The sequence below is a fragment of the Dromiciops gliroides genome, chromosome 2 (genome assembly GCF_019393635.1).
Source record: "Dromiciops gliroides isolate mDroGli1 chromosome 2, mDroGli1.pri, whole genome shotgun sequence".
In the NCBI taxonomy this organism is placed as follows: domain Eukaryota; kingdom Metazoa; phylum Chordata; class Mammalia; order Microbiotheria; family Microbiotheriidae; genus Dromiciops; species Dromiciops gliroides.
Window position 1 is genome coordinate 293,106,644 of NC_057862.1, and position 25,615 is coordinate 293,132,258.

At 35.9% G+C, this 25,615-nt stretch overlaps 1 protein-coding gene across 8 annotated transcripts in view; it reads right to left on the reverse strand.

Annotated features, from left to right (window-relative positions):
- Window positions 1-570: 570 nt before the first annotated feature.
- The window catches only part of WDR20 (WD repeat domain 20), a 94,162-nt gene continuing 69,117 nt past the window's right edge, over window positions 571-25,615 (reverse strand). For 2 of the 8 annotated variants that reach the window (XM_043985239.1, XM_043985243.1), the window contains exons 3-4: window positions 20,553-21,833; window positions 15,016-16,931 (exon numbers count right to left, since the gene is read on the reverse strand). In XM_043985239.1, coding sequence (XP_043841174.1) covers window positions 16,833-16,931; window positions 20,553-21,833 — 1,380 coding nt within the window. In that variant the 3' untranslated portion in view covers window positions 15,016-16,832. Of the gene's footprint in view, window positions 2,122-3,381; window positions 3,525-14,209; window positions 14,315-15,015; window positions 16,932-17,607; window positions 17,620-19,139; window positions 19,162-19,748; window positions 19,758-20,552; window positions 21,834-25,615 lie in introns of those variants that run through there. The other 6 variants (XM_043985249.1, XM_043985241.1, XM_043985242.1 and 3 more) reach the window with 6 other exon arrangements.

Sequence of the window (25,615 nt, forward strand, 5' to 3'; positions counted from 1 at the left end):
TGGTTAATGATGATGCTAAAGTTTTGATTATCTAGAATCTAGACCCATCTCGATTTTCAGATCTGGATCTTCAGTAAGATGACTATAGTCTACTTTTTGCAGACATCACAGGACCTTTAAGAGTAACCAGTTTACCCATCCTGGAAGGGAAGTCCCATTTATCTACACAGGTGAGGAGAGTGGTAGGGTGAGCTTTCTGAGCCACTCTTTGGTTTGTACATTTAGTCCAATTTTTGGCTTTTTGATCCATCAAGAGCATTAGAGTACTTGGTTGTTAAAGGTAGACTTGCAATTCATCTTCCTAAACCCTTAAGACCAAGTGTGACACTAATCCAATTAAAGAATCACATGGACCTATGCCCCGTTCCATATTTTAAGGAATAAAGTATGTAGCATGCATTCTATACTTTTAATTCATGAAATCTTTATCTTTTCTAGGCATTTTAAACTTTCACTTAGGGTCATAAATGATTCTAGTAATATCAAATGAAATATTTATTTCATATGGTTTTGTTGCTTTATGGTTTAGTTTTTCACAAATAAACACCCAAAAAGGTAAAATTGCATATGACTTTTTTAATGAGAATTATTTTTCTACTTGGCAATTGTTGGAGTGACAGTTTTTCTGGAGGATTATTATACAAATATGGTTGGAGAGAACCTGAGATAAAAGGGTCACTTGTATGCAACTTAATTGGTTTAAAAGAAAGAAAAAAATATTAGACCTGAGAAATAATTAGACATCTTGGATCATCTTACATTTGATTAGTATGAAAAGCACCTTTATGCTTAATCCTTAATCATGCTTAGATTTCTGTAAGGTTTTCAAATGCAAATTGACTTTATGGTTGAAATCTAATTTTTGACCTCAGAAGACAGATGTAATTAGCTATAATATAGATCTTTGCTCAAAAGGATTAATTTTGTCAGACAAAGGAACTGAATGGTAAACTTAAAAAACACGAACTTTGTGAAGATTCCATGTCATAACACACAAAAGCCTTAAAAAAAAAGTCATCCTAGTAGAAGAGAACAGAAGAAAGGTAGAAAACTGAGTTCTAGGGAATAAACTCGGTACAGAATTAGTCGTTTTCATGAATAGCCGCAGTAAAATTGAAATTTAAAGGCCCGAAGAGGACAAGGTGTTCAAGGAATAAAATAATTACTAACCAAACGTTTAATTAAACAAAAGACTGATTACATCGAAATTGAGCCAATTTAACAGAAAATAAACAAGCTGCATATTTAAAATAGTTTAATATTAATGTTTTTCGGAGTTAGAAATACTCTTAAATGATGATGAAAATTACTAGGTGAAAGCCATTTTCCCTAATCACTGAATTACATTTATACATTATAATACAGAGTTGATTGCAATTAGAAACATTATTATTAAAATAAAGTTTTAATAGATACAAAGGATTTCTTATCTCCACAACTTAGCATTTGCTGGGAAGTCCATTTATCCATATTTAAAGTACTCTACTAGCATTAAACTATCTTAAGTGCAATTTTAAAACAAATCTATGATTGCAGCATCCATCTTCCTGAATTATATATTGAAGTCAGAAAAATGACTCTCTGAGTGCATTCCTAGGTTGTCTTACCACCTCAAGTATAAAAAAATCAGTGCAAAAAACAAACAATGGTTAAGTACTATTTTATAACAACCGAACTTGAGGGTATTTTTGTCCAAGTAACATTTTATTTTACACTATGTATATATATATATGTATGTATACATATATGCATATATATATAATATATGTGTTAATTACATTGAACTTTAAAGTAAAAAGCAAGAAAACCTAGTTTCTCATTTTAACTGCAACACCAAAAGAATTACTTTAAAACAGAAAATTCTTTGGGTAAGCAGCCAAGGAAACAACACTGGAAAAAAGGACCTATGATATTACTCTTCTGTACCACACTATGATTCCCAGAATTCCAGGTTTACATTCGGTCATTTTAGAAAGGTCGATGCTCTGTGGCTGAAGAGAGCAGCTCTTGGTGCCCTTGTCATTACTCCTTGTCCTGGGGTGAGTTTTGTTCGCAGTAGTGGGATGACTATACTACAGTTCCACTTGGAGAATTGGCCTGGTTTTGGGATGACAATAAACCCTGCAAACAAAGCAGTTTACATTAATCCAGCAAAAGAACCCAACATCTAAGAACATATTTACACTAGCAGTTATTTCCATCATCTTAACCAACAGGTCAGTTTTATTTGGTAAGCACTGTTTTACTATCAAGTTATGCTCCTACACAGACATTAAATTCATAATTACTAAGTAACACAAAGCAAAATTCATTGAGCCCCCAAATCCATGCATATCTAATACTTTATATGTAATACCCCTGGGGAAAAGGAAAGAAATTGCTCATCTTTTTGGAAGGTACTTAGAATAAGTCCTCTGAAAGAGATGGATGTCCTATGGGAGGACTATTTGCTCTGCTTTCATCCTCCAAATAAACTATTTATTTCCTCCTCCCCAGCAGTGAACTGACCGTGAGTGAAGTGAGATATGTTTGAGAGTTACAGTTCACAAGTGACCTGCACAACTGAATGGGGTAACATGGAATAGAGGCAATCCCAAACATAATTTAAGTGTAACTGTTCTCTCTCATGAGAGAGAGACTATCATTCAAGCATGTTTAAGTATATAGCAAGTAACTAGAGTTTGGGGGTAGGTGGGAAGGAGGCAGAGAGAGGGTTTGCTGAATTACAGAAGAACAAACCAATGGTTGTTCTTGGGTAAAATAAGTGAGGCTTTGGTGAATGTGAAGATTGGACAGTTAGTTCAAAAGCCAGTGAAGGGTGGGATTTTTGGAATAACATTAACAGGATGCCTGAAACACTTGCATATACCAGTGGGAGTGAGTTGCTCTAACTGTTCAACATAAATCATGCTGCTTTATGGCAGGGAGAAAATGAGACCCATATTAAATTTCTCTTAACTTTGGGTAGGTGCCATTTTACATAAACTTAAGCATGTTTAATCTTTTACAAAATAAATGGCTACTACAATATTCTGGAATATGTACAGTTAGATCTTAATTCTACATTTCGCTGAATATAATATTTTACTTTTACAAGAGCATAACACCAAAGTTGCAAATTTTCCATTTTAGGCACATAAACTCAATGATTCTTAAAGCCAGCCTGAAAAGTACTAAATTATTGTTTACAAGCTAATACTAAAAAAGTGTGCCCGATACAGTATTATTTCTCACATTTGGGATTTGTAGCAGATAAAGTGGCTATCTATATATACCTGAACAACATTCATCGACAAAGTTACATGCACCTTGTTCTAGGTAACCAGTGGGACTATAGTTATGCTACCACTTAAGTAATTTTATGTACAGATCATTTCTTACCTTAAAGTTAGGTTCCTGTAACTTAGATCCTTTAATCTAGACAAGACCAGGAAGCAAATACCAATTGGAATGTAGGATTTGACACCTCTTCAGAATCTATAGGAGCTCTTTTCCTCTCAGATCCAAGAACCCAGGAACCACTACTGAGAAAAGGAAAGAACCCTGTTCTGACTTCTAAACCAAAAGAACACATTTCTGGATTGGTGGTAATGAGTCTCAAAACCTAGCCCAACTAAACTCTTTCCTGCTAACTCAGATCCACCAAGTCAGATGTGATAGAATCTATTGGGATAGGTGGATAAAGAAAACTGCATTTTCTGTTTATATATAAATATAAGCCTAGAGAATGTTGTTAGTTGGCTTCTAGAGGTGATGCAAAGAACTTAGCTTTCTGAATTCTAACCACAGGAATTTTACACACACACACACACACACACACACACACACACACACACACACACAATATGCATGTATATATTATACATATATATATATATACAATCTCTCATATGAATCTCAGAATTGGAAGGTATTTTACAGTTCATCTTAGTCAAATTAGAAGCCTGAGGAAAAATTGTTTAAGTGGTCAGTGCAACTGAATCAAAGAACTGCATATTTTGCACAAACAAGCTCCAAAAGATATGTCTGGCCAAGAATTTCTACAATAAAATGCCTGTGGAATAAGGAATACCTTAATGAAATAACAAATGACATGTTCTTAGAGAATCTCTTGAGAATTTAACTCATTTACCCAGAATATGGTAAGGGAGTTTGTTGGATAAGTTGCTTGGTTCAAAGGTATAAACTATCCACTTACCTACCTAAAAAATTAAATCTCATTCTTGAAATAAAAATGAGCAAACTGTCAAAACAGAGACTCCTGTAAAGGAAAAGTGAACCACTGTGATGATGACACAGAGCTTTCTGCTCTTACCTTTCCTCCTCAAGCTGTATTTGAGTTGTACTTGCACCTGACTTACTCCCTCATTATTATTCCTTCTCCAAGCAAGTGAAGTCTGTAAGAGTGCTTCAGGAAGAAAAGTCGTTGGAGAAAGGTTCCACCTACCTGCCCATCCAACATTAGAAGAATACTATTGAGTTAATATTCTCCACTAGGAGCCTATCATTATAGGACAGAAGTATTGCCATACCCAGGATCTTTCATTCTTGGTGCCATGTTTTGTCTATACCTTCAATGCATATGACATCTTCCTCTTAAGAAACGAAAGTATTTTGTATACCTTGTCACTTATCCTTACTGCTCAGAGAAAAATTCCTGTTTTACAGAAGGACAAGCTCAGTGAGTTGCTGGATGGGCTACATTGTTCCCTCTCACTCTTAGGAATGAGGAGACCTAAGTTTAAATTCTTCCTCCATTATTTGTGTAACAATGAGCAAATTACTTAACCTCAACCTTTTTTTTTTTTTTTAATGAGGCAATTGGGGTTAAGTGAGTTGCCCAGGGTCACACAGCTAGTAAGTGTTAAGTGTCTGAGGCCGGATTTGAACTCAGGTACTCCTGACTCCAGGGCCGGTGTTCTATCAACTTCACCACCTAGCTGCCCCGACCTCAACCTTTCTTAACCTCATTTCCCACCACTATGCCATTTCACATCTGACTTCATAGAGTTGTGAGGAAAGTACTACAGAAATGAGTTACTGCAAAAGGTATTCCAGAGATGATGATGATGATGATGATGGCAAGAGCATTTATACAGCTTTACAAAGTTCTTTACACATACATAGTCTGTCATTTGATCCTCACAACAATTAAGTGAGGTCGGTGGTATTAACTCCTTTTACAGATGGAAGACAATAATGGCCAAGGGTCAGATAGCTAAAGGACCACAACCCAGAACAAAACTAGGGCATCTGTGTCCTAACTTCAAATCCAGTGTTATTTCTACCACATCCATTGTCTTCCCTACTTGAATAGGTATTTTTATAATGCTTGATCAAGTTCACTAGGTGCCTTTCTTTTAATTTCCCCAACAATGTTGTGAAGGAAGGGAAGAACAGGATAGTTAGTCCCTATTTAGGAGAGAAACTGAGGTGCAAAGAGATGAAATTCCTTGCCCAAGATCACTGAGCACTCTCTGAACCATACATACTATTCTTAAGGTGCCATTAGCTAATTTAATTACTTAATGCATGGCAGCCAGCCAGCAGGCCCTTCTCCTATTTTAACTTTAATTGACCATCAATTAGAGGAGAGCGCTTTCTGATCAACCAGATTTTCAGGATAACTGAGGCTTAACTTGTTAAATAAGTAGCAGTGTGTTTCATTTTTAGAATTTACCCATATATTTTCATGTGCAAATAAAATAACCTTGCAGTGCAATACTCAATGTAAAAAGTACAAGAGAGTGAACTTAATATGTGGATACCAAGATACAGCCTGTAAATTATGAATGAATTCTTTGATTATCAATTGGCAACTTTCTTCCTAACAGATAGAAAAGATCCAAAAAGGTTCTATTAGAGAGTAGGTAAAGAGAAACAAACACAAACTTATTTGCAATTTTAGAAGATCTTAAGGGGAAGTTTTCCTAAACCCAAAATAAGACCCTGGATATATGAAACACTGAGAATAATAATAAATAATACTAATAATGATATTGTGCCTCTCCTGTTTTAGAATGAAGAATTTGATAGCATTTTGATATTATCTAGTTTTGGTCCAGCCCTAGGATTTCATTTGTGTGGGAACTATGCATAAATAAACAACTTTCATGAATATTGATCCAGATCAACAATTTGTCTTAATTAGTCTTTAAAGGGTTGTCTGGGGCACTGTTTCAGAGGTAAAGCTTATAACCTGGTTTCATGATTATAGATTTAGAGTTGGGAAGGGCTTTAGGGGGTACTGGTTCCAACTAATTTTGCAGATGAGGCAACTGAGACCTTAGAGAGGTTAAGTGACTTGTTCAGGGTCATAGCTGTAGTCTGAAATGGGAATCTGAATCAAGGTCTTCCTGGCTCTCACTCTGGCAGTGCACCGGTCTTCCAGGCTCCTATACCAGTCACAGCATTCAAGTTTATACCGTTATACGAATAATAACGGGTATGTCCACATTTTATGGTTACAAAGCACTATACAGCCATAATTTCATTTAATCCTCACAATTATCATGAGGTATTATTACTATTCCTATTGAACAAGTGAGGAAATGGGTCCAGAAAGGTTTAGATGTCCACCGTCAAAGATCTAGTAAGTGACGTTGCCAAGACATGAAGACAGACTTGACTCGAAAGCCAATACTCTTCTCACCACATTATGCTTTTTAGTATGCACATAATGGCAATATATTTGGTATTTCAAAGAGTATCCTTTCATTGAACGTTTTCGGGGGTGGCTAGGTGGCACAGTGGATAAAGCACCGGCCTTGGATTCAGGAGTACCTGAGTTCAAATCCGGCCTCAGACACTTGACTTACTAGCTGTGTGACCCTGGGCAAGTCACTTAACCCCCATTGCCCAGGGGGAAAAAAAAAAAAAGAAAAAAGAAAGTTTTCAAAATAGAAGCTGGAATCATTTGGTTCAGGTTGAACTAGATGACCTTTGAGGTTCTCCCCAATTTTGAGATTTTATGAGTTTGAAATTTAGGATGTCACATATATATGTGGTATTTATACCTACTCACAGCATGTATTTATGTAACATAAGTGTGTATGTATATCCATCCATCCATCGCATTCCCCCCAAAAATACATACATTCTATAAAAAGAAAATACACAGAGAAATTGCGATAAAACCACCTGTACTATTTATGATACTAACGCTAACGAATAAAACAAATTCAAAATGATAAAATTACACCTGATGCTCAAGTAATGTAAATGGATTTTAATGTGTCAGTTGAAAACAAATGTTACCTAATAGGGAAAGGCCATGAAGACCTGATGTTGAAATTGAACCCTCAATATGATTTCAAGGTTATAATCAATGATAAAACTGAAGACAGATTATCAAGATTACATTTCCCCCTGAAGATGGGTAGGGAAGAAAACTGAAGAAATATATAAACCTATCATTTGTCTCAAGCTTGCATTTTAACTGATGGTGAGCATGCTTAAAGTAGGTACACGAATAATTTGCACGATAAACATCAGTTACATTATGTATATTATTTAAGTGAAATGAAGTATAGGCTCAGGACCTGGGGAATGAAGGGAGGGTTGTAGATAAGGCTGAATAGGCTCTATATAGTCAAGAAAGAATGCCATCAATCTACAGCATGCATAAGGAGGGAAGCTCTATGTCAGAAGGCCAGGCTTCTAACTCAATAGTGTCTCTCAGACCAAGTTCCTACAGGCCAGGAACTCTCTCACTTTTGTATTCGTTTCTACAGCACTTACAGAGCAGTGCCTGGAACATGAAGGACCCTTAATAAATGCTTGCTGATTAATAATGAGCTGCACCAAGTTAGAGATTAATAAAAGGTTATTAAATTGAATTGGTAAAAATAGCTGACAAAAGCAGAAAAGAAAATTTTAACCATAAAATACAAGGCTTTAAAATATATTTATTTAACCTATTTTGCATGTCTATTACATTTGAAACCCATAGGTACCACAAGGAATACCTTGCTGTGCCCCATAGAGATCCTGGGAATGATTTCTGCCCTGCCTCATTACCCTTGCCATGATCCAGTAACATATACACATACATGTATAATTCTACATATGCTTATGTGTACACAATTCTTGGGTGCAAGGACTATTTAATTTTTGTCTTCATACCTCAGGGTCTAGCTGAATGCCTGGTACATAGTAGGCAGGCATCTGATCAAATGCTTGCTGATTAACTCAACAGCAGCATAGCACAGAGCACACAGTGGATTTGGAGCCAGAATTAAATTGCAGGCTTGCCCCAGCACTGATTTTTTTTTTTTTTTAGTGAGGCAATTGGGGTTAAGTGACTTGCCCAGGGTCACACAGCTAGTAAGTGTTAAGTGTCTGAGGCCGGATTTGAACTCAGGTACTCCTGAATCCAGGGCCGGTGCTCTATCCACTGCACCACCTAGCTGCCCCCCCCCCCCCAGCACTGATTATTGATCACTACCTCCTCACCCCATCGTGAGGATCAAATGAGAATGAATTTTGTAAACTAAAAATGTTAGGCAAAGCTAAGGCTTTTGGGAGAAAAGACTTAAGAAGTAAGGCATACAAAGCACTCATTACAAATTCAGCCAGTTTAGCTGGGTAATAAAGTAACCAATGAAGACATTTGTCATAGAACCTTTAAAGTAATCTGTAAGTCTTTAAAGCACTGTATAATAATATCAATTTTTATTACTGTTTGTATAGCTGAATGGGGGGGGGGTGTGTGGAGTAGTGTAGGAAAGATGCTAGAAACTTTTTTTTTTTTTTGGTGAGGCAATTGGGGTTATGAATTGCCCAGACAGCTAGTAAGTTTCAAGTGTCTGAGGCCGGATTTGAACTCAGAGCACCGGCCCTGGAGTCAGGAGGACCTATCCACTGTGCCACCTAGCTGCTCCAAAACTTTTCATTTTTGATCAGTTTTAGTTAACTATACCAGCGTGAAAATAGACTTGACTTTGAGGTGTTAAGGGCTAAAATTCTGGCTAAACTGTCTAAAATCTAATGAGTGGTCGCCAATAAATTATAAGCTTTAGCAAGAGTTAAGACTTTTAAGCATTTATTAAGGAGAATAAGAATTTCGTAAAGAGAGAAGAAAGGCCTAGATTCCTCTATCTATTAAAGGGAGAGCGCATTTCTAGCTGTCTTCTCCACCAGTGTTCCCAGTAAAGAGCACGAGACCGAGTGCCAGTCTCTTCCTTCTTCCTCCCACTAGCCAGCGTCACTTCCTGATGCCAAAGAAAAGACTCCTGGTCTTGCCCTCCAAGACCTTCGTTTCACGGGTGGAACTCTTCTACAGTAAGTCTCCAGCAGGTGGCGTCATTCCAATCGTTACAGAGGCATGCTTAGCCATGGCGATTATTAGCAACCAAATGCTACATGAGAATTTGATACCTCTAAATTAAAGAATATAAGGTAGAATTAGAGAGCTCCAGAGGACAACTTTGGCCCTATGTGTTTTGCTTATTTCTTAGTTGACCATCTGTTGTCCTATCAACGAGTTTCATGATTTATTGAACTAAATCTTAGAAATGGGCCTTATGTAACAAATCCACTTAAGGATTTTATTTATTTATATTATCCTATTCTAATAGGACCAAAATACCAAACAAACTATTTTTCCAAAAGTTACTATTTCCATGACTGTATTTATAGCCTTTGCTGCCAATACGGTTGGACATAATTTGTTTTCATTTCCCCTTCTGTTGCTCTGGACTACAAACCAAAAGATTTGTGTTCTCATACTGGCTCCACCCCTAACTTAGTGCCCCCTGGGCCTCAATTTCTTCATCTGTAAAAATGAAGACTAGATGCTTTCTTAGTCTCTCCCAGTTCTACCATTCCATGATTGAGGTCCTTTTCTATTCAGTATGATTTCTTTTCCCTGCAGAACTCTGTTAAGGTAATGAGTGCAGCTTAACAATGAATTGTAAATGTATCTTAAGGGAGCTTTTGAGTCACTCCAAAAATTTCATTTAAAAATAAATGCTACTGTGATCTAACCATTAATTTTACTAAATTCGTATAACTTAAGATGTTAAGCTAATGTAGTAAAGTCTCAATCAAAATGCTACAGGAATGAGATGTTCTTTGTTATTGAAGGTTAGGCAGAAAATTTCTTTCTTAAAAACCTTTTAAAAATGTGTTAGTCACATTCATGCCTTAGGAGAAAATGCTTAGCTCAAAGAACATTAGAGAATCTAGTCCTACATCCTCACTTTGGGGTGAGAAACATGGGGTCCAGAGAAATTGGAACACTCACCCACTTGGTGTCCTCTAATGTGTTAATAACAATATTAGAAGTCATCTCCTTATGGCTCAGTGCTTATTCCACTATATTATGTATCCCTGTGAAACTCTAGTGTCCCACATGGTACTGTTAATATTTCTTGCATATTTAAGGATCTTATAGGACTTCAAGGTCATCATTCTAAACCAGTGGTTCTTTAAGTTTTTTTAAGTTCAAGGCAAAGATAGTATTCTTTGCCATGAGACAGTGTGGCACATTAAATGTTTAAGTTGGCAGGGGCAGCTAGGTGGCGCAGTGGATAAAGCACCGACCCTGGATTCAGGAGTTCAGATCTGGCCTCAGACACTTGACACTTACTGGCCGTGTGACCTTGAGTAAGTCACTTAACCCTTATTGCCCCCCCCCCAAATGTTTAAGTTGGCAACAAAAGGTGCCAGTGAGTTGGGTATCCCTACTTGGGATTCCTCTGCTTTTCTCCCTTCTAACCCCCTCAGGCTTTTTCTAGACTTTCCCAGGACTAAAAATGCAGGCAGTGGCTTGGTGCCTCCCCACACAAGCTGGGAAGAGTGGGTAGCAAACTGCAGCTTGATGGGCTAAGGCTGGGGATTATAGAAATTGCATGGTGTGGTAGGAACAGTTGGACAACTAGCAGAACTTGTGGAATGTCCTTTGAGGACCACTATTCTACCTGCAGTGCTCACTGTACTGTTATGTGGTTAAAGTATAAGAAATCAGGATGAATTTATACAGGCTATGAGTCCTAGTCTGGAATGTATTTGCTTAAAAACAAATATGTGCTCATTCTGTTATCTCTAAAAGTAGACTAAGATCTCTGCTTGGGAATTCTGGTTAATTGAATTTGCACTATGTTGGCAAATGGTGTGTCTATTTTGAAATCAGGGGTGCCTAAGTGCTCTCAGACTGTCAGCATCTTAACCATTTAAGTTGTAGAATATGCAAGACCCTTAAGTATTATCTAGCCTATTACTTTATGGACGGGGAAAGTGGGATCCAGAGAGGGAAAGAGATTTGCTAAACTAGAATCCAGGTTTCTCAATTTGGGTAAGTGTTCCATTTGTTCACATTTAGATTAGAATCAACAATATTAAAATATGTACAAATCTGATAAAACTGATGCCATTTAGAAAATGACACAACCTTGCATTTAAGGACAGAAAAATAACCCTTTACACTGCACTGATACAAATTATTATTATTATTTTAATTTTTTTTTTTTTAGTGAGGCAATTGGGATTAAGTGACTTGCCCGGGGTCACACAGCTAGTAAGTGTTAATTGTCTGAGGACGGATTTGAACTCAGGTACTCCTGACTCCAGGGCTGGTGCTCTATCCACTGCACCACCTAGCTGCCCCTTACAAATTATTTTTAAAAAAGATCTTAATTAAAAAACAAAAAATAAAAACCAGTTGCTTGGAACTTAGCCAAAAAAAGGAAGAAAAAAAGGGAAAAAAGCTTTTATAAAACCTGACAGTCATAAAACAAGAAATCCTGAACAGAACAAACATCTGAATATTAAGGTAGTTTTGATCATGACATGCCTCAATTGAATATATGGTAAAGGACTATTACATGCAAGACCCCCTTGGTTACTGGTTTTCGGATAGACACAAAAACAATAAAGTACAGTTCTTGCTCTTATACTGTAATGAAGGAGGCAGGTATCTATAGAAGTATATACACACGTATGTATGCATGTATGAATGAATGTTACACACTATACCGTGATTGAGGAAAGGAGAGCTCTACTAAGGAAAAGTGCTCAAGGTAAATCTACTTTCAGGCTGGGCTTATGTGGAAAGACTTCATGAAGGTAAGAACTAGAATCTGAGAGCTAGAATTCGCAGTGTTCCCTGGACATAGCCAGAGAATAAAGCACAAACTACTTAGCCTACCATTCATAGTACTACCTGCCATGGTCCCGACCCATCTTCCTCAAGGCATCCTACGTTTATTATTGATTGTAGCACTTTATATCCCTCTTATGACCCTTATCACATCTACCTTATAAGAACATGCTTTAATTTGTGAACATGGTTTATTCCTGCCTTCTAGATTTTAAGTTCTACTTATCTTCTGTGTTTCCATGTCACCCAGTAAACTAAACTGAACATAGAAGGCTGGGTTCTCCAAGATCGCAAATAAATGAAAAAATTTAGAACCTGTACAAAGTTACATAGTTCACCATACCAAAATCAAAAAGTTTATGGACAGGAAATGCTTGCAAAGGGGCAATTAATTAGCTATTTACTGACTAATCAGTGAGCTCTAGGATCCTTCCCCTTACAGCTAACCAATGTCAGTCAACAATAATGTGGGGCTTTCCAAAATGCTTTCTTCACATTAGCTTAGGAAAATAGGTAGTATCTATATTCTCATTTTACAGAAGAGGAATCTGACGTTCAATAAAGTGACTGACTTCTTATTTGGTGCTATTCTTATTTCCCACCTTGCCTTTCATATACCTAACCTAATCCTACTAGATAAAGGAACCGTTCAGATTGCATCTATTGTTAAAAGTCTCCACTCTCAAATGAAATAAATTGGGATAATTACTTAAACGACTGCTTAAATATTACACTTTTCTTTTTAGCAGAGACAGTGATAAACTAGCACCACTGGAAGCCTACTTAAAAAAAGTTTTGTCAACATAACTTCAGTACCACCCAAATCTTACCTCTGAACAGAAAATAAAAGTGAACATAAAAGTTGCCAGCCCCTTTTTACAAACTTTAACGATCTGTATGGGTGTTCTCTTCACTAATATAGACTAGAACTCCTTCAATGTTTTCCTTAGTTGCTGTAAACTACTATGGTTAAAAAAATTCTTTACCCCATGGTCAACTCTTTGATTAGCCTCCTCATACTTAGCTAGGTAGTCTTTATATGAACAGCCAGTGCTGTTTTGTTAATCAGGAAGTCTATAAGTGCTAAAGTAGGTGCGAAGAATCTGTCATTTCATAAAATCTTTTCAAACAATTTCCAGATAGTATTGTCTTAGAGATTTCTAAAGCATTTTGTTCAGGTTTGATCTTTGCTTACTGCAGTCCTACCAGAGTGATCATGTTTTCAAAGACTAGAGCAGTGGAATTCAGGTCTTAAATTAGGAAAGCACTGAGTATTAAGTCTAGTAGTGAACTGCATCTGCTGAGGAACAGCTAAGCCTGGATCGTCCTCATGAGGCTGGCTGTAGGGTGATGAGTCTTTTGGCCATAGAAGCTCTTAAAGATCCAGTAACAAGATATATTAGTCAATATCTAGGGTATGGGGGTGTCAGTGGGGAGATTCAAAACAAGTTACAGATCCTTAAACTACTAAACTTATGACAGTTAAGTGCAATTGGGGGAATTAGGTAGGGGGATGGATGTTCAAAAATACAGGCAACAAGCCAGCTATTCTAGACTCAATATGACAACCAAAAACATCGTTGTCAATGACTAAAATGGTGGAAAGAAAAGATGTGGGAACTTGAATATCAGAGCTTGACTCTATCAGGGTACCAGACTTAAAGGGCTATACCGAATAAAGTAACTACAGATTCGGTAAGACCTAGAGACTTGTAGGAGCTATGTACCTGAGAATACTTTTCTGGTCTAAGATCTCCCAGGAAGAGAGTAAGACATGGGCCACAATAGAAACTGGGCCACTTACGTGGTTGGCTATTTAAGAGTATGTTGCTAAAGAAGATGTGAGCTTCTCAGATATATAGTTTCTGGTAAATGCTATTGTTTTAGAGAAGGAAAAAGAAACATTTCACCCTTGAGGACAGAACAAATTTGTATTTTGCCACTTTTCCAAAGAAACTTGGGACTTGAGACAGAAAAAGGAGAGAGATTACAACTGCCAAGTTTGGGCCCAGTGTTATCAGAAATTTTATGAAATTGAATAATGAAAATAAAGTGGGCATTTCATTTCCATGAAAGGTTATTCTTCTCTCCATGCTAGCCTTCCCTTACCTCAGTGGTACCTCTGATGGTGACTTGTGTGAGTGTAGGCCTGGAACTCCTGCATTGAAGCATTCAGGGATGGAGGTCCCAGGGCGCTGCCCACTTCAATTATGTCTGTTGAGAGTGAGTGGATAACATTTCATAGCAAGATAACAGAAATAACTGTCTATAGCTTATTAAAACCACAAAAACGGGCATTCTCTCCTTACGTATCTATACATTAGTTTTTAAAATAGAAATGTTTTCTAGATTTTCTAGGAGGCAGCTACTTCTAATACAGTGTGTATCTTGAAAAAGGTGTCAAGCAAATTTAGTTCAAGGCTATGAGAAGGAAAATAGAAAGAAACCCTCATAGGAAAAGAGCTCCTACAGAGTTAAAAAACCATAAAAAAATGTCTCCATTTCAGCTTTTGCTTGGCTGAAGAGAACCCAATTATCCATGTCTGAATTTGTGAAGTCAAATTTTAACAAAATATATTATCACTGAACTTAGAATGCAAGGTTAGTTCAGTCTATAATCATAAAAATTAAACTTTATATAACAGTTGAAAACATTTAAAATCAACAGCTTTCTTTGTATTTGATTTGGCACTAATAAAGGACAGAAAATTTTGATGCAGTTTAATCTATTAAAAATTCTGAATCAGAAACTAAGTGGTGTTAACGATGCTTGTTGCTATTTTTTTTTCTACTGAACTAATAAGGGCCCTGATTATACCCACTGTGAAAAAATTTTTGGTTTACTCAGATTTTCAAGCTCAGGGAAGAAAATGACTTGAAAATTATCTACATTTATAATTCATTCACACATTTTATTTAATGTCATAATACAGTGGACAACCCCAAAGTATTTTGCAATTATCAAGTATTTAGTAAGGTTCTTTAGCTGTAATAAAGACAGTTGAACAGCTAAAAAACAAAGCCGTGTGAAACAGAAACATGATTTTTTTTTAAACTAAAAAACCCCAACAACACTGATATTATTAAAGCTTCATTAGTTATTGCAACAGTTAAGAACTTAATTTACCAATATCTTATGTTAGAAAGGCTCATTATGAAATTTATTCAAGTTTTCAAGAAATTAGATGAAATTGTAAAAAAAGGAAATACATCTGATTTTACTTTTGATTTTCACTAAAGGTAAATATTAATACAGGTTTTGTACAGTATCACCATTAGCAGTCTTGAACAAACCCAAGAATACAGAAATTAAAAAAAAAAACAAGTAAAATCTCGTATATTAGATTCACATTCAGGTTGTGAGATAGCAATTTAGTGATGACCTAGATTTTGTGTAACATATTCATTAATGAGTAAAATATTCGTAACACCAATTTAATAACTTTCTCCTACAGCAGGGGCATATCATAGTTTTAAAACAGATAACCAAGTTTCAAAGGTCATAGTTGAATATAGAGGGAAATTCTATAATTGCTGAGAGCCAGTGAGGTTATTAACCTTTAGGCATCCTTTATTATACCACAAGGTCATGTTGTGTTTTTGGCTTTGTTAATTGAAGCAACAAGCATTTTGCTTTGTCACAAATGATCATTATTAGTCCTGATTTAGCCTGATATGAAGTGTGTGAGGAAGGCATCGGCTTTCTTTCCCCCTCCCCATTATGTACACAAGAGTGCAGAAGTTTCAACTTTTACCTTTGTTACTCAGATCGCATGACAATGATTCATTTTAACTCTATTATGCCCAAGGCTTATACAGAAAATTGTTGGGAAATAAAAATGACAACTGAGAATCCTGAAATACCAACACTGAAAATATCACTTGTCAGAGAGAAATGGCCCTTTACAAGAGAAACACAGACAAACTGCTCTTTCCCATTCACCAACATTTATAGCATGAGGTACTTGGATAAGGTCTGTTTAAGCTCTGAGCAAAATCTCTATTAGACTAAAACCCAATACTGTACCACACGCATCTGGAATCTGAAAAACCTTGTTTTTAAAAGGTTGCTAAGTTCTCCCCTGGACAAGCAACTATTAAGTTTCATTTACAGAGTTCTGAAAGAAAGTTTATTTGTGCAGGTTGCCAGCCTGCCTTAACTAGCCCTTTGGCATTTTTCTAAGTGATACTTGAAGCCTGCCCCAATGTGGAAACCAAGCCTACTTTTCTTCAAAGTCAAGAGGTTAGAGGAAATTGTGAATAGAAGAAAACAACTTTAAATAAATAAATACAAATAAATATAATCAATTTGACAGCAAATTTTCAAGGTCTATTCAAGTGAGTGAACTAGTTATTCTCTAGGGTATTTTCTGCTAGACAACAGAAAATGAATTTCAAACATTTCCCAAGTATGAATTGTAAGTACACATGTGTGTCAGTATACCCACAGATATATGAAATACATAAAGTTCTGCCCCCCCCCACTATTTATCAAAGGTATCTGAGTTTTATTCTAAGGTGAGAAGTATGGGAAATCTTTGTTATGGTTTCCTCCTGTCCATCTTTTTTCAGCATCCTTAGTTCTAGCCAAAAGCTTCAAGGAGCAGTATTTACATAACATTTCTCTCCTTTGAAAAATATAAGTTCTAAATATATATACAAAAAACACTGAAAGAAAATGAAAATACTTTCCCAATAGTTGTAAGAAAGTTGAAATCAAAAGATATATGTTTCAAAATACAATTTTGCTTTTCCTTCCAAAGTCTTTTGATTTTGCTTTCAAAACAAACTGAGAGGGGTAAGATGATTGGAGACTTTTAATTTCCCCATTCTGCAACATGAGAATCAAAGAAGATGGTTTAAGTTTTAATTTCACATAATACAACCCCACATCCCAACCCCCAAGAATTAATCTTGCCTATGTGCATGGTAAAAATCAGTATCAAACTGGACGATGGAAATAGTGACTCAAAAAGTTAAGATAAGGGAAATGCCCAATTAATATTACTACTACTACTATAGGTCAGAGACTGCTCTAATAAGCAATTTTCTTAAACTGAGCATGGGGGTAGTGCTTTTGTCAACTTGGAAACAAGTTGGAAACCCTATCCTTAATTAAATTTTGTATTTCATTTAAATTATCTGTTTATTACCTCTTTATATTTAAGAATCTAATCAGAAAAAAACACCACAATTGAATATGCTTTTCAATTGATTTTCTTCCTCTTTGTCAACTGCTGTTTTCATTTCTAAATTTCTATCAAAAGAGATGTTCTACCCCATTAATAGAACATGAACAAAAAAAGCCTTTGGAAAAATACCCAGTAAGGAAGCTCAAAGTTTAAAAAACTAATAAAAAATTCAACAAAGTTCTGAAATTTGCTGATCTGAGAGCTGTACAGCATCCTGTCTCCCTACATTTTAGGATATACTACTGTTTTTGCATCCCATCCCACTCTCTTTTGGGTAATTTGTAGAGACACATTAGTTCTGGTCCAGGAGAATACCTTGCATTCTGTCTTGATCAGAAGTGTTTTGATGCCTGTCCATGAAAGGGGGCGATGCATCAGAGAGCTAGGTGAGGACCATTTTTATGATGTTATCTGATATGTCTGCTTTTCTTTGTATCCCCAGCACTCAGCACAGTGACTGGTACAGTGTTTTAATAAATACTTGCTGAATGACCCATTTAGAGCCTATGTTCCTGAGTTAGTTGTATCTAAGCATAGTAGGGCCCACTCTATCCCTATTCTTTCACCCTTCAATATAGTTCACTACTTAAAAAAGCAAGCACAAATGAGGGAGAGAGGGATGGAGAATTAAAGTGACAAAGTACACACAGGTTTTTGAAACAAGAATGTAGTTTTCTTCCCTTTTTGCCAGTAAATATAAAGTAAAAACTCAGCCCCAAATCTAAACACTCCCATGTTTTTTATATATTTGAAAATTCTTAATAAATTGTAATTTTAAGTACTTATTATCAGCATGTTCCTTCTGCCATATATTCTTGGAAAAAGACCTTTGTCCCTGCTCTAACACCTCATTCCCAAGCAGCAAAAATCCTGTTTATTTGCCCATCAAACTGAGTTTCATTTCAGGGAAATGGGGAAAAATGTTTAAATGTCAGTCTACTTAAATGTCAGTGTAATCTAGCTGAATTATGCTAAAAATAAACTATATATCAATGTGCAATAATATATTAGAATCTGAAAGACCAGGATAACTTCAGCATCAATATGACTTACCTGGGATTAACCACTTTCCAAAGTGGACAAATACCCAATCTTGAATTTTGAAACTGCATACTCAATGTCTCAGAAGCATTTGAAACAGGATTTCTAAAAATGTCTGTGCACAAAACTGCACACACGATATTAGTTATTAATTTACTTTTCTAACAACCAAATTTAGACTGACCTAAAGTTGAAATGACCTGCTAAAATGTTTGTCTTTAGTTACTTATGGGGATCAGTTAACATTTAGGAACAAAGAACCATATTTTATCAGATAGCGCACTAATGTTCCTCCCTTTCCAGGAACAAATATTCTGGGATGTGTAATAAAACAAAATACAATTGAAAAGTGCTTTGTGGCTTTAATACAAAAGAATGTTTTTTACTGTTTTTATTTTATTATATATTTTTATTTCTATTACAAGGTAATAGAAACAGACTTTTCATTAAGGAGTTTCATAAATATAAAGTTAATGGATCCAGCCATTATATGTGCAGAAAACTAGGCCAGGATGAAACATGATTCCAGCAAATTCTTTGAGAGTTGCAGGCAGCACCAGTGTAATGGCTACAACACATCATTCAGTTAACCCTTTGACTAAATTGTTCATTAAGAGATACAAATCATTAGATTTTTAACTTCTTATAATTTCATTTACTATTTTAACTTTGGATACATGTTCTGATTATCTGGAGATTTAATGAAATAGACCATAATATAACTACAAACCTTAATGCCAAGAATAAAAATTATCAAGCAGGAAGTTGGCATTTTGACAAAATGTAGTCAAAAGAATCAATTTTACCATTCTGAAGATTGGAGAAGTGCTTTAAACAAGTGATAAGGTACATCATGAATTACAACCAAATACTGTAGATTAAAGCAATACTTGGGTCCACTGACTTGAGCATCAGAATTTTTATGACAAAACTCTACTTAGCAACTCTTTCCTCCTTGATACCCACATTCCCTCCTTGATACCCATCAATCAATTAATCTTACGAGCTCCAAAACAGTAGCTCTCTATTTAGAAAGAATATCAAAATGAGAGTCCTGAGAGCTAAACTATTCACCAGTGTCTAACACTCATCTGGGTATCATAAAATATAATAATTTAAAACAAAACAAAAAAACCCACAAGCCACAAATGAACCAAAAATTTTGCCCGTTTCCTTTGGGTTTAAAAGTAAATCCAAACAAACTCAAAGTCAGTATTCTTAAGCCTTTGGGAGTATATTACTTTTTATAAAAACAAAGCTAAGAAGCTTGCCTGAGGCCTCTAAGTCTAAGCTGGAGCTTCACCAAAAATACTTGCTTCTCCCTTTGTCCTCAGTTGCACCTCCCCCCCCCCACCCCCCAAAAGAGCAGAGTATTGGGTACAAATTATCTTGGCTTATATATGACAAAGAGGCACTTTTGATGACTGCCAAGACTTCCTTGAGTCTATGACTTCTTTCATCTTACAGGCTCTTTAAGTAGTACAGGATACATACTTAGACCACCATTCTATTCAGAATCTCAAGCAAAGTGCTACAAACCGCTTCTTTGAAAAGATGTTTATTAAACAACTTTAATTCTGTCATAAAATGACTTAAGATGGGTTGTAAAAATTAAGGCTCTTGTCTTTGGATGGATTGCCATAACAATGTAAAAAGAATATCAACACTGCTCAATGCTTTGTTCCTAAAGTTAAATTTTAGATAGATTCATAAACCACATTCAAGATCAAGTTGAAAAAAATTTGACTATAAATGACAATTAGTGACTTTGAAATGAACACACATTCTCTCATTAAGTGCATAATAGCCTAGTCAGTGAATTTAAGCAAAACTACTTCAGTCAAAGCAGAAACTTTCAATTTAGCATTTTAAAATCACTGTTTTTCCACATTGTTGTGATTTTCCTAAAATCAAGAATCTAATATAGGAACACTAACTGATCCTTAGGGCTCTATGTACTCCCAACAGGATAACTGTCTTGGCTGGTAATTTGTATATATTTTCCTTTTTTTAATGTACTATGGTGAGATGTCAAATGATTCGGAATTACATGGCATGCAGTATCCAAAATTATGGCTCTGATGCATTTAGCTTTACATTAAGCATAAAGAAGTGTCATTCAACATTCATTTTATACCCCATCCCTCCCACAAGGGGGAAAAAAATCACTACCTATTCAAGTTCTAGATCTTGATGCAGCATTAAGGATTAAAACTTACCACTTTACCAGGCCTTGCCCATGTGCAAATAAATCCCTCCTGACAAGCAGTGACTATACAGTCTTCAAGAAAAATTAACACAGTCAGTCTTTCATGTGCTATCTTTTTACAGATAAGAGGCTCTAATAAGGGAACATCTTCCATTCGGGGGCACAGAGAAGTTCCCAAAGTTTTAGCTGGGTCCGTTTTGGTTTTAGTAACTAGGTTCAGTTTGTCACTACTCTTGCTAGATATATGTCCCATACTATGATTTCGCTTGTGATCTTTGTCATGGTGTCTCTCTTTCCGGTCATGTAGTGAGAGAGTTGCGAATTTGCTGACACCAGAGGCAATGGCACCATCCAGGACGCTGCTTTTACTGCCGGCATTTGAGACTGCAGAGTGTGGAAGGCTGTTGGACCGTGGAAGAGGCGGGGGTACAGAATTTCCAGGCATTGTGATGCTGTTTCCATTGCTTCCTGGGTTGGTTCCACCACTTCCTGCAGGTGGACTTGTGGCATTCATGACATTTGTATGTGTCCTTGCTCTGGAGAGGGGTTGGTGGGGAAAAAGAATGTCTTCTGTAAGGTCCCATAAACAGAGTTGTGTATCTTGGCCTACTGAGCCAAACCTATATGTAACGCTTACTGGACGACTATCTGTAGAGTTCCTTTTTGATAACCTAGATTGCGTACTATTTGCTCGATCTCTGCCAAAATGAAGGAGGTCTTGGAAATCCTCATCGCTGCCACTAAATTCCATTGGGTCACTTTCTTCTACACTAGTGGTATATGGGTCAAATGCTACAACGCTGACCCATGATTTATGTCCATGGCCTCTAGCTATTACTCTACAATCCACAAAAGACCAAACTGTCACCAAGTCATCCTCTCCACCTGTTACAATATATTTTCCATCTGGGCTCCAACAAACACATAGTAGTCCTCCAAAGTAGCTTTTCATTGTACCGTGCAACTCCACTGAATCAAAGTTAAATACCCGCAGAAAGCCATCTTGGCTCACACATGCTAAGAACTTCCCATCTGGGGAAAAAGCAAACTCATTCAGGGCACCTTCTCCCACTGTCCACTTAAGGAGAGGGTTTCTTGTGGACTTGCTCTTGCAAGTGTGGACTGCAAAGTTTTCTCCTTGCTTAAGTAGCTGGTAGTGTGGAGCTGTGGTACCACAAGTGTGTTCCACATTATATAAGTACATATTACCACTGGAATGAGCTACTAGGAAAAGGCTTTCCGAACCTGGTACCCATTTTACACAGGTTACTCTGGATTTGTCTATTAGTCTCTGTGAAAATAAAGCAGAAAACAAATGGCTGTCAAAATGAGGAAATTTTACATTTCAAAACTATCTATTAAGAAAATGCATCTAAGATGTTCTGATAATATGAATGCTCTGAATTATGTGAGACTTGGGTTTCCTCTTTAAGTTAGGGAAACATTTTCCTTAGGTTAAGATCCTTCATTTAAACATTCTACTTTGTACTACCAAATATATATAAAATGGAACGATTTAATGACATCTTTACTCACTCGCATCATATGGTAGGGAGCCATTGTTCAAACCAAAGCCATTGTTCACCAAAAACACAAGGAATGATGTAGAAGATTCGTTACTTACTGCCTACAAGATTTATCTTGTTCTTTCACACTGTAACTGCTAAAAACGTTATTGTCTCTTTTGTACCACTAATTCTTAAAATGATCCAATCTTAAGGTATCACTTAGAATTATCAATGTCCTCAAACTTTCCCCCAGAATATTACCCAGTCTTCAAATGTACTGCTTTACTGGAATGGTCAACTATTTTGATCAGGTCTCCAGCAATTTCTAAGTCACATATTCTCGTGACTTGCTGGAATTTCACAAATGCCATCTCAGGAGTCTTGTGTTCTTGGAATAAAGTTAGCACTGTGATCCTTGAGAGCTAAAGTTCTTTTGATCATTTAAAATAAATGTCTGTCTACATTTTTACTGTGATGAAGATGTAACTTCTTGTTCAATAGTTCTTTTTAGAAATTAAAAGTAATTAGTGGGCTATGGTAAGGCAGATTTCTAAACTTATTCAATACATAACTGCAGAAAGTCTTAGAAGAGCCACAATCTACATGTCAAGTTGTCTAGCAACAGGTGGTTTGGAGTTATGAAACAATTTCAAAATTGGGTTTGAACTACAATGTTCAAACATTCAATTTGAAATATGGAAATTAGAATACACATCAACACAGGCAGTAATAAAAATGACTCGTAGAATATAAAAAACTGGAAGACACTAAGTGTAATACTCAAACCCTTTATTTTACAGATGAGGAAATTGAGGCAAGTAAGCATGACCTTGAAATGCATGACTGGAAATACTGCTAGCTCAATACCTGTGACACTTTGAGGATAGAAATTGAAAATTACATTTGAAAACAGCACAGCGGGATTCACATCATTCATTTTTCAAGGGACAAGAAAAATAAAATACCAAAATAATATATGAAAAATAAATGGTACTTAATCTAGAACTCCTCTTGGAATTTTTAGATTTAATTATATAGGACCAAAGTTCAATTGGTCTTTACTACATTGAAATCTTTTAGTAGAAGACATTTTTAAAAGATTTAAAAAGCCAAGGGGTTGAGGGCAGCTAGGTGGCACAGTGGATAAAGCACTAGCTGTGTGACCCTGGGACAAGTCTCCTAAATGTCTGCCTCAGTTTCCTCATCTGTAAAATAGGAATAACAGAACCTACCTCCCAGAGCTCTTGTGAGAATCAAATGAGATAATATTTTTAAAGTGCTTTGTAAACCTTAAAGCTAGCTTAAATGCCAGCTAACAGGATGACAAGGATGATACTGCTTCTCTTCTCAAAGATCTTCTAAAGTTCCTTATTATCTGATATTCAAGGCCCTCTGAAATTTTGCCCCACCTCAGTTTTATATTATTAATTTGTCTGTATATCATTATGCACTTAGGCTAATCTGTATGTATCCTTTCTGTTTCAAACTTCAGGGCCTTGCTCACATTGTTCTCTATGTCTGAAATTTTCTCCCTCTCCCCTATTCCCATTGAATTCCTACACTGCCTTAACAGCTCATATCAAAAGCTACTTCAGGGGCAGCTAGGTGGCACAGTAGATAAAGCACTGGCCCTGGATTCAGGAGGACCCGAGTTCAGATCTGGCCTCAGACACTTGACACTTAGTAGCTGTGTGACCCTGGGCAAGTCACTTAGCCCTCACTGTCCCACTTAAAAAAAAAAAAAGCTACTTCATCTAGAAATTCTCCCTGCAAAATATATTTCTATTACTTCCAACTTAAGGTTATATTTGAAGCTTACCTTTCTCCTAGCTGTGGTGCATATTGGTAGGCAACATTTTCTTCCTAGAACCCACTTCTTTTCTTAATGATTTCATAATCTAATTATTTCTGTTATATACCTAAACTAGATTAAATTGAATTTTCCTTGAAGGCAGAGACCATATCTTCTCTATACTTATGTTACCCAATGTCTACAATAATACAAAGTAGATGCTTAATAAATGTTTTTTAAACTGAATAGCTCTAGGTTAAGCTTCACAATTACTAAAGGTATAAAATTCAACTTAATTTTATGAAAAGAAGGGGAAAAGGAAAAGGCAAGGAAATAAGCATTTATTTATAAAGCATCTACTATGTCCCAGGCATTGTGGTAAGTACTTTTTACAAATATCTTATCTGATCCTCACAACAACCCTATGAGGTCGGTGCAATTATTATCTATTCCCATTTTACAACTGAGGAAATAGAGGCAAACAGGGTCACTCAACTAATAAGTGTCTCAGATCTTCCTGATTCCAAGACCAATATTCTATGTGCAATGCACTAGGTTAGATGCTGGGAATACAAGGACCCCTGGCTTAATGGAATTTATATTCTAGGGGGTAGCACATACAAAGAAAAGCATATAAAACAAGCAAGAAAACCCTGGTAATGAGGGAGGAGAAAGGGAAAAATAGGCAAGTGTCAAAGAGGCGGTGGTACCTGGGCTGAGCTATAAAAAAATAATAATTCTGAAAGGCTGAAGTGAAAGGTAGCAATAGATCACAATATTATTCTATGAACTTGTAATTATTAATTTAGGTGCTAATAGTTTGTAATTTCCTATGCTAATTTTTATACTATTAGTCTAAGCTTAGAAATATATTAGGATTTTTTCTATGGTTGTCAAAAGGAGTGGTCTTTTGTGGGTAGAGGAGGTTAATCAGAAAATGATTGGTATAAAACACAAAAACCTTCAGTAAAATTTTTTTTTAATGTTACCATAAAATAAAATATGAGATGCTATAGTTACTATATATAACTAAAATTATATTTAATTTAAGTTACTATAAAATATTATAGTTAACAAGCCAGTTGATGAAGATTTTACCAATTGTGTTGTGGTTTTTTTTTGCAAATTATAGCTTTTACCTCAGAATAAACAAATGTCAGTTACAAAGGGCTAAATAACCCCTTAAAAAGGGGTTATAAAAGTATAAATACTTACCACAAATAGCTGCCCCTAAAAGATAATCTTTTTAAGGAATTACATTCCATAGTGTACCCAGCAAGTGTTTACAAATGATATACAAAGCATTCTTTATGTAAAGTTCATTTAGTCACTTTCAGGGATATAATAAACAGTAATACTTGGGCAAAGACTGTCAATTACTTTTTCCAGCAATAGAAACCTAAATTCCATTATAGAAAGAATGAAGTGTGCTGTTGCAAAAAGTTGAATAGATATTTTTCTAGAGGTTGAGAATATAATAAAATTTAGGTAAAAACTGGGTATTTTTTTGGATTGTACCTTTAATTTCACTGGTATAAGGAAATCATAGTGAAGAAACTCTCTACTAATTTAGATTAGTACCTGCTCTGTAGTTTATAATCACTGAGAGAAGTGACTTGTCCAGGATCAGAGAAGTAGTACACAGAAAGTAAGACTTGAAACCAAGTTTTCCATACCCTAAAAAATAGCTTTCTATTCATTAAACCACACTATTTCTCATGTATTCTCAAAATATCCAAAACAGAGTATAATCATTTCTACGGTTAGAAAGGA